We start from the raw sequence: 15,163 nt of genomic DNA, 5'->3' as shown, positions 1-15,163 counted from the left end.
TGTGTGAGTGTGTGTATGGGTGTATATGTGAGTCTGCATGTGAGTGTGTGAGTTTGTGTGGATGTGAGTGAGTGCGTGTATATGTGAGTGTATGTAAGTGTGTCTGTGTGCAAGTGTGTGTGTGTGTGTGTGTATGTGAGTGAGAGTGTGCATGTGTGTGTGAGCGTGTGTAAATTATGAGTGCGGACAGAATCAGCCTGCTCATGATCTTGGTCGAGGAGCCTCGGTCAGCACCTGTGAAACTATTTTGGCCAACAGGGGGAGCCAATAGGAAGGGAAAGCAAGAAGCAATAGTGTACGGTGAGTCAATGTTGGTCTGGAGATGGAACTTTGAAGATCTGCATGAAATCTCTCGACGTGCAGAGCTGAACAGTGCTGTGAATAATGATCAGCGACTGTCAGGGGCGTTCAAAGCAGCAATAACCAAGTATTATCATCAACACAGAGAGATGAAATTCAACCGAGCATAGCGCGCGGGCAGGGGGGCGGGGGGCAAGGATTGGAGACTGGAAGTGACCAAGTCAGGCAGCACATTTTTCTGCCTGTATCTATTATCAAGGGTGTGAGAGACGGGCTAAAACAGCCTCCCCGATATATGGGAGCAATGCAAAAGGTTTAAGGGGTGGATTTTTAGTCCATTGCCACCTCTGTTAGCGCTGCGGAGGGGCGGTAATGACGGCAGAGAGCATTTCCGGGCGTGCGTCTAGCTTCCAGCCCCCCGCCAGGACATTCGGTGTGGGGTTTGCGGGGGGAGCGCGGAGCAGTACCGCCCGGGAGAGGCGAGCCGGTGTGCGACGCCCCCCGGTTACGACACCGGCTCGATATTTGGTTCGCGCCCGATCCGTAGCGTCCCGCAGCGCCCCCTAGTGGACCGCCTGGGAAAGCGGGCGGTCTGACCTGTAGCGGCCGCAGTGAGGGAAGGAATGTCGGCCTCAGGTAAAGTGTGGTTGGTTTTTATTTTTTTATTTTTGCTCTTAATGTTGATGTGGCGTCAGTAAAGTATTGGGAATGTTTGTGGTGATTTTTTTCAGATTTCTGTCCCCACGGAAGCCTCTCTTCGGGCGCTCCCAGGCCGGCTGTTTAGCTGGGGATTTTCAGTTGCTCAGCTGGCCGAGCGCCCTGAGAGAGGTGTGGAACGCCTCCCTTAGCGCTCCGCCCCACACTCAGGGCCCAGCTGCTGAACTTTGTGGCTAGAGACGCAAATCATTTCCCGGCGCAAAATTTACCGCCCCGCCCGGGTTAACGCCCCAACTGAGGCGCGAGCGAATTTCCACCCCTTGGGCTTTATAGCGAGGTGTTAAGGTGAGAGGAAAGTGTTTCGCACCAGGGAGGAACTTGGGTTTCTTTGAGGCTTTTTTGCGAGGTAAGTAGGAGTTGGGATCGAAGGAGATACAGAATGAGGTGAAGAATGTTGAGGAATGAACAGTTCAGAGAAGGTTCACTCAGTTGATTCCTGAGATGAAGGGGTTGTCTTATGAGGAAAGGTTGAGCAGGTTGGGCCTGTACTCATTGGAGTTTAGAAGAATGAGAGGTGATCTTATCGAAAGGTGTAAGATTCTGAGGGGGCTGGACAGGGTAGATGCAGAGAGGATATTTCCACATAGGGGAATCTAGAACTAGGGGGCATAGTCTCAGAATAAGAGGTCGCCCATTTAAAACGGAAATGAGGAGGAATTTCTTCTCTCTGAGGGTCGTAAGTCTGTGGAATTCTCTGCCCCAGAGAGCTGTGGAGGCTGGGTCATTGAATATATTTAAGGTGGAGATAGACAGATTTTTGAGCGATAAGGGAGTAAAGGGTTATGGGGAGCGGGCAGGGAAGTGGAGCTGAGTCCATGATCAGATCGGCCACGATCTTATTGAATGGCGGAGCAGGCTCGAGGGGCCAAATGGCCTACTCCTGCTCCTATTTCTTTTGTTCTTATGTAAGAAGCAAGCAGAAAGTTGCTTGTTTGCCAGTCTCAGACACAGGTTATGAATAAGGGTACAGAGGCCTCATGGAGAGCAAATCTGGTTAGTGGTTTGTTACCTAAGTCTGCTATGCAGCACTGATGGTTTATCTTGACGAGAATATTTCTGCTTTTCAGGTCTCGGTGGGCGATGGCTGCTTTGCCCGGCGTCCCGATGATTTCTGCATGCAAGTGGACAAGGCCACTGATGATGGACAGCGCGAGCTTCAGGCAGCCCTCCGTATCCACCGTGTTGCACTGCAGATAGTCGTACAGCGAGCCGTTCTCGTGGTAGTGCGTTATGAGCCAGAGCTGGGTGCTCGAATTTCGCGACGTCATGTCCGAGGCGATGAAGCCTGGAGAGAAAGAGAGAAGGCGAGGACAGCGGGTTAGAAAACATCAGGGCCTGAAATGGACATCCGCAAGATTCAGGCTCGATCACTAAAGCACAGCGAATAAGAGGAAATTCAGGTGGGGAGGAGCACAGAAGGTCAGCAGAGCCTGATTACATTACATAGAATTTACAGCACACAACCAGTCCATACTGGCGTTTATGCTCCACTCGAGCCTCCTCCCATCTTCCCTCATCTAACTCTGTCCGCATAACCCTCTATTCCCTTCTCCCTCATATACTGTCTAGGCTCCCCTTAAATACATCGATACTATTCACTTCAACCACTCCCTGTGGTAGTGAGTTCCACATTCTCTCAACTCTCTGGGTAACGAAGTTTATTCTGAATTCCCTGTTTGATTTCTTGGTGACTATCTTACATTGATGGCCTCTAGTTATGCTCTTCCCCACAAGTGGAAACACTCTCTCTGTATCCACTCTAGCAAAACCATTCATAATTTTAAAGACCTCTATTAGGTCACCCCTCAGCCTTCTCTTCTCAAGAGAAGAAAAAAGAGACCCAGCCTGTTCATCCTGTCCTGATATTTATACCCTCGCTTTTCTGGTATCATCATTGTGCATCTTCTCTGCACCCTCCCCAGTGCCCCTATATCCTTTCTATAATATGGCGACCAGAACTGCACGCAGTATTTTAGGGCTGGATTTTCGGGTCATTGGCGACCAGTTTGTCGGCGGGTTTTGACCCCCTGCGACGGAAAGTGGGGCGGTGAGCTGTTTTGCGTCCTGGGCGCGATCCTCGGGTAGGTTTTTGCGGCGGAGCTTAGAAGCAGCAGCGGGGAGAGCTGTGCCCCGGTGTGCGACGGCTCGCCTTGCGACACCGGCAGAAGTTTGGACAATCACCCGACCCGTGCGCCCCGAAGCGCGCCCCGTGAGGACCACCCGGGAAAACACAGGCATGGCCTGCCGACGGCAGTGAGGTGGATACACTGCAGAAAGGTCAGTTCCACTGTTCATTCTTTTATACTTTTGCAGCGATTTGTGAGTTAAGGGTGCGGGCAATGTTGTTTGAATGTATTTGTGAATTTTCTTTGGGTTTTTATCCCCCCTCCCGAGGCCTCTCTCGGAGCGCTCCCGGCCCCGCACTAAAGTTACCGAGGATCCCGTTTTTGCACCGTAAAAGTCGGACAATGCCTCCCTTTGTGCTGCACCCCCTGGCACAAGGGCCAAATGACACAAGTTGCTCCACAAAGCGCAAACGGTAACCGGGCGGTAAATTTCCCGCCGCCCTTTCTCCGTTTTCGCCCCCAAAACGGCAAAGCCAAAAATCCAGCCCTCAGTGTGGTCTAACCAATGTTCTATACTGGTTTACCATAACTTCACTACTTTACCTCTAGAAATAAACCCTAGTGCTTGGTTTGCTTTTTTTACGGCCTCGCTAACCTGTGTCGCAACTTTTAGTGATTTGTGTATTTGTACTCCGAGATCCCTTTGTTCCTCTACCCCACCCAGACTCACACCCTCCCAGTAATAAGTGACCTCGCTATTCTTACCAAAAGTACTACCTCACATTTATCTGTGTTGAACTTCATTTGCCAATTATATGCCCATTCTGCAAGTTTATTAATGTCTTCCTGTAATTTGTTGTAGTCCTCCTCAGTATTGACTATCCCCCCCAATTTTGCGTCATCCACAAATTTAGAAATCGTGTGATTCCAAAGTCTAAATCGTTAATGTAAAATGTAGTGGTCCCAGCACTGATCCTTGTGGAACACATGATCCAACTTCTGCCACTGTGAATAGCTACCTTTTAACTCTACTCCCTGCTTTCTGTCTTGAAGCCAGCTTCTTTGCCACTAACATAATGTAAGGGTTTAGCTGGAGGGGCTTATAACGCATAATGCTGCGACTGTGATTCAAAGAAGTGGACCTGAGTCCAGGATCGGATCAGCCATGATTGTATTAAATGGCGGAGCAAGCTCGAGGGGCCGTATGGCCTACTCCTGCTCCTATTTCTTATGTTCTTGTGTTCTTAACGAGTTGGAAAACTGAAAGAAATTCAACTCAGTTCCTTCAGCCCTTCGTTACCTTGCGGGAGTTCTGCTGCACTTACCTAGCACGTTATCATGCCTCAGTAATACCGTGTTGTAGATCTCTGTCTCTCTAAACCACGACTGTTCGTCCCTTGAGGAGAAAATCTTGACAGCCACATTTTCCCCCTGCCACATGCCTCTCCACACTTCCCCATAGCGTCCTTTTCCTATGTAAGGCAAAAAGAGGATCAGAACATGGGAGCTGGGGTTGTCCAATGGCTCAGCAAGGGTAAAGCCGCTCTTGATATGGAACTGGGCCGTACAGACGAGAAGGGTCCCAGCTTCGATCACCTGGTCGGGATGAAAGCAGAGTTAGCCGATTTTAACCGCGGTGCGATATTTGGCCAAAGTGTCCCACGACCTAAAGGAGGGGAAAAATAGGCAAAGGTTGACCGCTATTCGATTAACCCCGCTAGAAAGTGTGCCTGATGAGATTGGGGCTTGGCTGTGATGCTCCCCATGCTGAATAGTCTTCTGACAACTGTCTGGATTCACACACACACAGAATGGCCACATGAGCAAGGTACCAGAGGACTGCCAGTGCCCAGCAACAATCAGCACCTTCAGGATGGGGGTGAGAGATGGATGAAAATTATAAATTTAAGTAACAGGAATGGGTGGACGGGGGAGATTGCCGTCTATAAGAAAATTGTCCTTTTTCCTCCGGAATAAAGGTTTAAATCCAACCAATGGAGAAGGGTTCTTTCCTCTCTCTTCAGGCATTGGAATGGTCACCCCAAATGCCCAAATAATAAATTCTCACACACTTCGAATAGCCACACGGGCAAGGTATCAGAGAGCTGACACTCCTGGGGTTCTTTGAGTACACTTTATCCAGAGAATGTCTCCTGTCGCTGAAGCTTTTTAATGGTGCTAAGTGGAGTGAGTTTGAGGTATCTCTGTCCAGGTCCCAATGGGCATGAGTTCATGGTGCAAAAACTTTGGAACTTTGGCTATAATTGGTGTCGTTGAGTAATCTCACTGAGTCAGGATACAAGAATCGAGTGGGGACTCATTCCTAGCACATTCCCAGCAACCAGGGATATGGTGCCAGATACTGATGATAACAATGGAGACAAGAATATAACAGTTTGTGGTCTGATAGATGATTTTTCTCACCTATGAACTAAACCTCTCTTTTCATTAACACTATCCTTGTCTTTCTCTATTTTATCAGTCTTACTGTGGCCATTGATTCTCTGAAGTTTCCTCTTTTCTTCACCAGTTTCCAAATACCCCACTCTACCCATTCGTGCTTTTTCATTCATCCTCACGCTGTTGAAATCAAGGCTCAACGCACTGTCCACTGCTCTAACTGTTTCCTTCCTAGGACCTCAAAACTATGGAACCCCTTAGTCTATTAGCCTGTCCTTGGGAAGCATGCTAAAAGTGTGTTACTAGTTGGTGTAGGGAGGGAATATTGGAGGCAGTTGTGTATGAGAAGCCTATACCCACCCCCCTGGCACGGCCTGCCACCCCTGCCTCAGCCCACCTACTGCTGAAGCCCTCATCCACGCTTTTGTTACCTCCAGACGCGACTATTCCAATGCTCTCCTGGCTGGCCTCCCACCTTCCACCCTCCATAAACTTGAGTGTATCCACAACTCTACTGGCTGTATCCTAACACGTACCAAATTCCTCCCCGGCCAGAGGTCAACTGTAGCCTTCCTCCCTCCAATGCATCAAATGCTAATAGCTAACTGAGAAAGGACCAGAGATTGAAATTCGTACCTTCCTGGCCTGCGCAGTTCAATACCACGCCAGGTAGTACGTTAACCAATTGTGACATCAAAGAAGCTCCTTCATTCACCTATACAACAACAGCAACTTGCATTTATATAGCACCATTAACATAGTTAAACATCCAAGGCACTTCACAGGAGCGTTATCAAACAGACTTTGACACCGAGCCACATAAGAACATAAGAAATAGGAGCAGGAGTAGGCCATACGGCCCCTCGAGCCTGCTCCACCACTCAATGAGATCATGGCTGATCCGATCCTGGCCTCAACTTCACTTTCCTGCCTGTTATCCATAACCCTTGACTCCCTTATCGTTCAAAAATCTGTCTATCTCCATTTTAAATATACTAAATGACCCAGCCTCCACAACTCTCTGGGGTAGAGAATTCCAAAGATTTACGACCTTCTGAGAGAAGAAATTCCTCCTCATCTCTGTCTTAAATGGGCGGCCCCTTATTCTGAAGGAGATATTAGGATCGAGGTTTTAAGGAATGCCTTAAAGGAGGAGAAGGAGGCTGAGAGGCGGAGAGGTTTATCGAGGGAATTCCAGAGCCTGGGGCCCAGGCAGCAGAAGACATGGCCACCGATGGCGGGGTGATTAAAATCGGGGATGCACAAGAGGGCAGAATTAGAGGAGTGCAGACATTTCTGGGGGTTTGTGGGGCTGGAGGAGATTACAGAGATAGGGAGGGGCGAGGCCATGGAGGGATTTGAAAACAAGGAGGAGAATTTTGAAATCGAGGCGTTGTCAGACCGGGAGCCAATGTAAGTCAGCAGAGGAGGGAGAAAATTAAGGTGGAAAAAATAGCAAGCTAAAAAAAATTATAGGGGATTTTGTTCAACGTACCAATTTGAAATTGCTTTAATGAAGAAAGTTCAGAGTTAGACATGCATTTTCAATGCTTCCTACATTCAATAGCTGCCACTAGCTCAAAGTGAAGTGAGTATGAGTAATCTTCGTCCCATTCCCAGTAGAAATGAGTTCACTGTATCAAAATGTCATCCATTGGCACTGATTCATCAATCCTATTTTACATGTGGCACATTGTTAATCTTTAAACTAGCTCCTCCCTACGTTGGATAACTCTTTGTTCGAAGGCTTCTCAGTACATTTCCTCTCAGTGAACCTGCACACGAGTCCGGTTGCTTTTGGAGGGCGGGACAGAATTTTTAATAAAGGACATTAGTTTAGGCCCCAATGCCTCAGCCAGCAAGTCTACAGCCTCATGAGGTACTGAGGCATACAGACCAGGAAGGTCGTAGATTTGATCCATGGTGTGTCTTGAGTTAACCGTGGCTCAGTGGATAGTGCTCTCAACTCTGAGTCAGAGATATGCAATTGAAGTCCACAAGATTACACGGGGTATACGGCACAGAAACAGGCCATTCGGCCCAACCAGTCCATGCCGGCGTTTATGCTCCACTCGAGCCTCCTCCCGTCTTTCCTCATCTAAATTTATCAGCATAACCCTCTATTCTCTTCTCCCTCATATACTTGTCTAGCCTCTCCTCAAATCCATCGATACTATTCGCCTCAACCACTCCCTGTGGTAGTGAGTTCCACGTTCTCACCACTCTCTGGGTAAAGAAGTTTCTTCTGAATTCCCACTTGGATTTCTTGGTGACTATATTATATTAATGGCCTCTAGTTATGCTCTTCCCCACAAGTAGAAACATTCTCTCTGTATCCACTCTATCAAAACCTTTCATATTTCTAAAGACCTCTATTAGGTCACCCCTCAGCCTTCTTTTTTCAAGAAAAAAAGAGACCCAGCCTGTTCATCCTTTCCTGATACATATACCCTCGCATTTCTGGTATCATCCTTGTAAATCTTCTCTGCACCCTCTCCAGTGCCTCTATGTCCTTTTTATAATATGGCGACTAGAACTTTACACAGTGCTCCAAGTGTGCTCTAACCAAGGTTCGATATCAGCTAAGCCCGTGTGGTGGCTGGTGTGCAACGATCACCCCACGTTAAAAGAACTCACGCACAGGCATCTTCCACTCCTCTAACGTGAAGTTCGGGACCTGGAACGTCAGGACCCTCATGGACAACTCCGACAGCGACAGGCCAGAACGGCACACCGCCATAGTTGCCCGGGAACTTAGACGCTTTGATCCACCTAAGAACTCATGTTAAGAGTGGAAGCAAGTCTTCCTCGATTCCGAGGGACTGCCTATGATGATGATGATGACAGGTTTGGCATAACTTCCTCACTTTTCAATTCTATCCCTCTAGAAATAAACCCTAGTGATATACTCCATTCATTCAATCTCGTATGGGTATGAACATTAGTGCATTGAGAAAGTGTACGGAACTGTTTGTACTGACCTACGCACTCGATCAGTGTTATTTGCCGTGCCACTGTTCTCTGGACAAGGAATGGGAGGCCAGATCCACTACCGGAGGTGCAGGAGTGATCAAACAGGTCCTAAGGTGAGAAACGAAAAGAAGTATTTGTTATTTTTAGGAAGGATTAGGCCAGTTCTTAGGAGGAACTCTGAAGCGTGTCACTGGCATCTACCCACGAGTAAATGCCTGCTTTTGAATTTGAAACAAAAATTAAAAGAACGTGCGAGTATAATGACCCGCTCCCCCGTTTATCTTCGAGTCTGTCTGTTTTTGTTCCTGACGGCGATTCGGGGACACCGGTTGGAAAGTGTGTGTGGAGGTCAGGCGAGGACAGGACTGGGCTGGACGGTGATGCACGTCACAGTCGAACAACCAGGTGCCGCTTGCCGACGAGGCTATTCGAGCGATATGCCAGGGGCTGCCCATGCCTGTGGGCTCCACCACCACCACCACCCCCTCACCCCCACCTCCAACCAGCGTGAATCGCAGCCTTCGGGAGAAGGAGACGCGGAAGAAATAAAGAAAAGATCAACATCATCAGGAATTTCTGCCCGGCAACTCATAACCTGTTATAGGCATGGAAATTGCAGAGGTGGACAGGAGGAGAGAAGTCCTGTTTCCACAGGAGGCCCTCAAGGCAAATTCAGGAAAGGCAACAGGAGCAAATAGTCCTTGTGGTCATTACCAGCAGTCTAGCCCCAAGGACCTGGACGCAGTGCAGGAAGAAGATTAATGACTACACACGAGTCGGCAAGGTCAGTGAATTCAGCTTCAAATGCCATATCCCACCATCTGCACCACTAGCCTCACACGCTGCTTAATGCACCACACCCCCATCACTCACCCACCAACAACATCTACCAAACATGACTCATACCTCACATTCATAGCTTCACCTCACCCTCACATATTACTACTGCTTTGAGCCTCACATCTACATCTTACAGCCTGCTCACACTACCAGTTATTTAACTGTGACAGACACATTACCCAAACACAGTGCACCATACTTATTGACCCATTTCCCTTTATCTTGCTGGACAAGGTGGCTCACAACTGGAGGCAACAGTACCTAACTGGCAGCGGACAAGTGCACCTGCATAACCTTACCCCGATGGAGGAGAGGGTGCTGGCCATTATTGGGAGGGCAATCGCTGAGCCCCTGGCCAGTGGTGGGGCTGAAACAATACACAATGACAGTATGCTCATAACGAATCCTGCTTCTCACATCCAACTTCCCCCTCATCCCACTTACCTTGTGTTACCTTATGTTCGGACTTTCGTGCTCCTGGGCCTGCAGATGTACACCTGCGTAGAGACCCACGTATCCCAGGGGCACAGGCGGTTCGCAAACCTCCCTGGGATCACATGGGTTGGGCCCAACCAATCACAAAGGGAGATTCCCCTTATGCTTATGGGGTTTCCATTTACATACCGAATACTCATAAGCATGATTAGGAATCACATAAAAAATATGGAGTAACGATTTGTACCAAGTCTCCCGTCTGCGCATGCGTCTCCTGAAGCATGCACAGAAGCGAGTTAGGACAAATAGTGGCGGGGGGTGGGGGGGGGAGAGAGTGAGACTGGGGAGGGGCGGGGGGAGAGAGAGAGAGACTGGGGGGAGAGAGTGAGACTGGGGGGCGGGGCGGGGAAGAGAGTGAGACTGGTGGGGGGGAGAGAGAGAGAGACTTGGGGGGGAAAGAGAGAGACTGGGGGTGGGAGAGAGAGAGGCTTGGGGGGGGAGAGAGAGAGACTGGGGGGGGGAGAGAGAGACTGGGGGGGGAGAGAGAGAGACTGGGGGGGAGGGGGAGAGAGAGAGAGACTGGGGGGGGAGAGAGAGAGACTGAGGGGGAAAGAGAGAGGCTGGGGGAGAAAGAGAGGCTGGGGAGCGAGAGAGAGACGGTGGGGAGACAGAGACTGGGGAGAAGAGAGTGAGACTGGGGGGAGGAGAGAGACTGGGGGGGGGAGAGAGAGACTGGGGGGGAGAGAGAGACTGGGGGGGGGAGAGAGACTGGGGGGGAGAGAGAGACTGGGGGGGGAGAGAGAGACTGGGGGGGAGAGAGAGAGACTGGGGGGGAGGGGGAGAGAGAGAGAGACTGGGGGGGAGAGAGAGAGACTGAGGGGGAAAGAGAGAGGCTGGGGGAGAAAGAGAGGCTGGGGAGCGAGAGAGAGACGGTGGGGAGACAGAGACTGGGGAGAAGAGAGTGAGACTGGGGGGAGGAGAGAGACTGGGGGGGGGAGAGAGAGACTGGGGGGGAGAGAGAGACTGGGGGGGGGGAGAGAGACTGGGGGGGAGAGAGAGACTGGGGGGGGGAGAGAGAGACTGGGGGGGAGAGAGAGACTGGGGGGGAGAGAGACTGGGGGGGGAGAGAGACTGGGGGGGGAGAGAGAGACTGGGGGGGGAGAGAGAGACTGGGGGGGCGGGGAGAGAGAGAGACTGGGGGGGAGGGAGAGAGACTGGGGAGGAGAGAGAGAGCGAGAGAGAGAGAGAAACTGGGGGTGGGGGGGGAAGAGAGAGGGGATTGGGGTGAGACAGTGACTGGGAGGGTGGGGGGAAGAGAGACCAGAGGGGGGAGAGAGAGCGAGAGAAACTGGAGGGGGGCGTGAGACCGGAGGGCGGGGGGGGGGGGGAGATACAGGGGGGTGGGGAGAGAGACTGGAGGGGGAAGAGAGAGAGAGACTGTGGGGGGGGGGGAAGAGAGAGAGAGAGAGAGAGAGAGACTGGTGGAGGGAGAGAGAGAGAGAGAGAGATAAACTGCGGTGGGGGGGGGGTGCAATGAGACAGAGTGACTGGGGAGGGGGGGAGAGAGACTGGGGAGGAGAGAGAGCGAGAAAGAGAGAGAGATGGAGAGAGAGAGAAACTGGGGGGGGAAGAGAGAGAGGGGAGTGGGGTGAGACAGAGTGACTTGGGGGGGAGAGAGAGAGAGACTGGAGGGGGGGGGAGAAGAGAGACTGGGGGGGAGGTTAGAGGGAGAGAGACTGGGGAGGTGAGGGAGAGACTGGAGGGGGAGAGAGTCTGGAGGGGGGGGAGAGAGCGAGACTTGGGAGGGGGGTGTGGGGGAGAGAGAGATGGAGGGGTGGGCTGGGGTAGAGAGAGAGACGAGTGGGGGGGGAGCGCGAGAGCCTATGGGGGGAGGGGGGAAGCGAGAGACTGGGGGAAAGAGAGAGAGACTGTCGGGGGGAGAGAGACGGGGGAGGGGGGAGAGAGAGAGAAACTGGAAGGGGGAAGAGAGAGATTGTGGGAGGAGAGAGAGTGGGTATGTGGGGTGGGGGAGAGAGAGACTAGAGGGGGGAGAGAGAGTGAGACTGGGGTGGGGGGAGAGACTGGGGGAAAGAGAGGGAGTCTGGGGGGGAGAGAGAGAGAGAGAGAGCGAAAGAGACTGGGATTGGGGGGCGGTGGTGGGGAGAGAGATGGGGGTGGGGTGAGAGAGAGTGACTGGGGAGGGAGAGAGGGACCGGAGGGGGGAGAGAGGGAGAGAGAGACTGGGGGAGGGAGAGACTGGGGGTGGGGGAGAGAGAGAGAGAGAGAGACAGGGGTGGGGGGGGGGGAGAGAAAGACTGCGGGTGAGAGAGAGACTGCGGGGGGAGAGACTGGATGGGGAGCGAGACATACTGGGGGGGGGCGAGAGACTGGAGGGGGGAGAGAGAGAGAGACTGTGTGGGGGGGGGTAAAGAGAGAGATTGTGGGGGGGGATGGGGAGAGAGAGATGGGGTGGGGAAAGAGAGAGACTGGGGATGGGGGGGGAAGAAAAAGACTGGGGGTGAGAGAGAGACTGGGGAGGGGGGGGGGAGAGAGACTGGATTGGGAGAGAGAGAGCGACTGGAGGGGCAAGAGAGAGACTGTGGAGAGGTGGGGAGAGAGAGAGTCTGGGGAGGGGGGAGAGAGAGAAACTGGGGGTAGAGAGAGAGAGAGAGACTGTCGGGGGGTGGGTGGAGAGAGAGAGACTGTGGGGCAGGGGGGGAGAGAGACTGGATGGGGAGAGAGGGAGACTGGGGAGAGAGAGAGAGAGAGACTGGGGAGAGAGAGAGAGAGAGACTTTCGGGGGGGTGGGTGGGGAGAGAGAGACTGGGGGTGGAGGGGAGAGAGAGACTGTGGGGGGGGGGGAGAGAGACTGGATGGGGAGAGAGGGAGACTGGGGAGAGAGAGAGAGAGAGACTGGGGAGAGAGAGAGAGAGATTGTCGGGGGGTGGGTGGGGAGAGAGAGAGAGACTGGGGGTGGAGGGGAGAGAGAGACTGGGGGGGGAGTAGAGAGGCTGGATGGGGAGAGAGGGAGACTGGGGAGAGAGAGAGAGAGAGAGAGACTGGGGAGAAGGGGAGTGAGACTGGGGGTGAGAGAGAGACTGTGGGGGGTGGGGAGAGAGAGACTGGGGGGGATGGACAGAGACTGGGGGAGGGGGAGAGAGAGTGAGACTGGGGGGGTGGCGGGGGGTGAGAGACTTGGAGTGGAGGGAGGGAGAGACAGGAGGGGGAAGAGAGAGTGAGACTGGGGGAGGGGGAGAGATAGAGAGAGACTGGGGAGGGGGTGAGAGAGAGACTTGGGGGAGAGAGAGACTGGAGGGGGGAGAGAGACTGGGAGTGGAGGGGAGAGAGAGACTGTGGGGAGGTAGAGAGACTGGATGGGGAGAGAGGGAGTCTGGGGAGAGAGAGAGAGAGAGAGAGACTGGGGGGGTGGCAGTGGGGATGAGAGAGAGAGACTGGAGGGGAGAGAGAGAGAGAGACTATGGGGGGGAGCGGGAGAGAGGGTGAGACTGGGGGGGTGGAAGAGACTGGGGGAGAGAGAAATAGAGAGAGACTGCAGGCGGGGGTGGTTGGGGGGTGGGGATGAGAGAGAGAGACTTGAGGGGGGAGAGAGAGACTGTGGGGGCGGGGGAGAGAGAGACGGGGGGGGAAGAGAGAGAGACTGGGAGGGAGAGAGAGACACTGGGGCGGGGAGGGAGAGAGAGAGCGAGAGACTTGGGGGGAGTGCGAGAGCCTGGGGGAGAGAGAGAGGGACACTGGGGGGAGGGGAGAGATACTGTGGGGGGAGAGAGAGAGACTGGTGGTGGAGAGAGAGACTATGGAGAGGTGGGTGGCGGGGGGGGGGGAGAGAGAGGCCGGGTGCGGGGGGGGAGAGAGAGAGAGACTCTTGGTGGGGGGGTGGGGTGTTGAGAGAGACTGTGGGGGGAGGCTGAGAGAGAGAGAGATACTCGGGGAGAAAGAGAGAGAGAGACTGGGGGGAGGAGGGAAACTGAGTGGGGGAGACGGAGAGAGATTGGGGGGGGGAGTGAGAGACGGGGTGGGGGGGGTGGAGAGAGAGAGACTGGGAGGGGAGAGAGAGAGAGAGAGAGACTGGCGGGAGTGATAGATACTGAGGGAGTGAGAGAGACTGGAGGGCGGGGAGAGAGAGAGAGAGACTGGCGGGAGTGATAGATACTGAGGGAGTGAGAGAGACTGGAGGGCGGGGAGAGAGAGAGAGAGAGAGCGTGAGAGAGAGAGAGAGATTGGGGGAGAGAGAGAGACTGAGAGAGAGAGAGCTGACTGGGGGAGAGAGAGGCTGGTGTTATGTATTGTCCAGGTACATTAAATGTATAAGTACAATGGTGCACCACAGAGGGCACTGTGGTGGGAGACCTGAAAGTACCTGCAAGACAGAGTATAAAAGGCTGCCCACCACACCTGAGAGGCACTCGGAGTTACACAATAAAGGACTAAGGTCACAGCAGTTAGATCAACACCAGACCGTGTGGAGTCAGTGATTTGTGTGCTACATACACCACATTGGCGACAAGGACACAGACGAACTTCACACAACCATGGCTACTCTGGGCTCGCTAAAGGATTTTACCATGGGCAATGATTGGGAGGCCTTTACAGAAAGGTTCGAGTACTACTTCACAGCAAATGATCTGACGGAGGACACGAACGCAATGAGAGAGAAGCGTAAGGCGATATTGCTTTCCAGTTGTGGCGATGAGGTTTACTGTCTCGTCAGGGATTTGCTGGCACCCGAGAGCGTCAGGGACAAGTCATATGAAGAGCTGATCGGACTCATTCGTGACCAACTGAAACCGAAGGAGAGCATCCTCATGGCCAGATACAAATTCTACCACCACTGCAGACCCGAGGGCCAGGATGTCACCAAATATGCTGCGGACCTCAGGAGACTCGCGGCGCCGTGTGATTTTGGCACACACCTTGACGAGGCGTTGCGGGACGTTTTTGTTGTGGGGATTGGCCATGAGGGTCTCCTTCACAGGCTGCTATCCACGGAACCCACAGTCACCCTGACAAAAGCCATCACCATCAGCAGGGCAATTATGACCTCGACTTGCAGCACCAAGCAGATGTTCCACACAGTCTCGAACCCGGCAGGCACTGTCCACAGGATAGCACCCACCACAGACAAAACTGCAGAACGTGGCTCTGCCCGGGGCAGAGAGCACGGATCTCGGGGTCCTGGAACTCAGAGTCTGCCGAGGGGGGCTAATCCAGTAGCACCATGCTGGCGCTGCGGAGGAAGCCATGGGGCTCACCGGTGCAGGTTTGCGGAGTATACGTGCAATACCTGCCACACGAAAGGCCACCTTCAGCGTATGTGTAAAAGAAACCTGACTCACCGTGTGGCTGAGGAGATGGTGGATGATCTACTATCCAGCGAGGAGCAGGCAGAAGAAGATGAGGTGCTTGGACTGTAC

At 52.9% G+C, this 15,163-nt stretch overlaps 1 protein-coding gene across 1 annotated transcript in view; it reads right to left on the bottom strand.

The window, feature by feature from the left end:
* LOC139240925 (activin receptor type-1-like) overlaps window positions 1–15,163 on the bottom strand; it is a 162,469-nt gene that overhangs the window by 57,640 nt on the left and 89,666 nt on the right. The window contains exons 7-9 of the mRNA XM_070869455.1: window positions 8,465–8,564; window positions 4,409–4,555; window positions 2,027–2,302 (exon numbers count right to left, since the gene is read on the bottom strand). Coding sequence (XP_070725556.1) covers window positions 2,027–2,302; window positions 4,409–4,555; window positions 8,465–8,564 — 523 coding nt within the window. The remainder of the gene's footprint in view (window positions 1–2,026; window positions 2,303–4,408; window positions 4,556–8,464; window positions 8,565–15,163) is intronic.

This window comes from Pristiophorus japonicus, chromosome X, assembly GCF_044704955.1.
Source record: "Pristiophorus japonicus isolate sPriJap1 chromosome X, sPriJap1.hap1, whole genome shotgun sequence".
NCBI lineage: Eukaryota > Metazoa > Chordata > Chondrichthyes > Pristiophoridae > Pristiophorus > Pristiophorus japonicus.
This window is presented reverse-complemented; position numbering and strand designations above follow the sequence as displayed.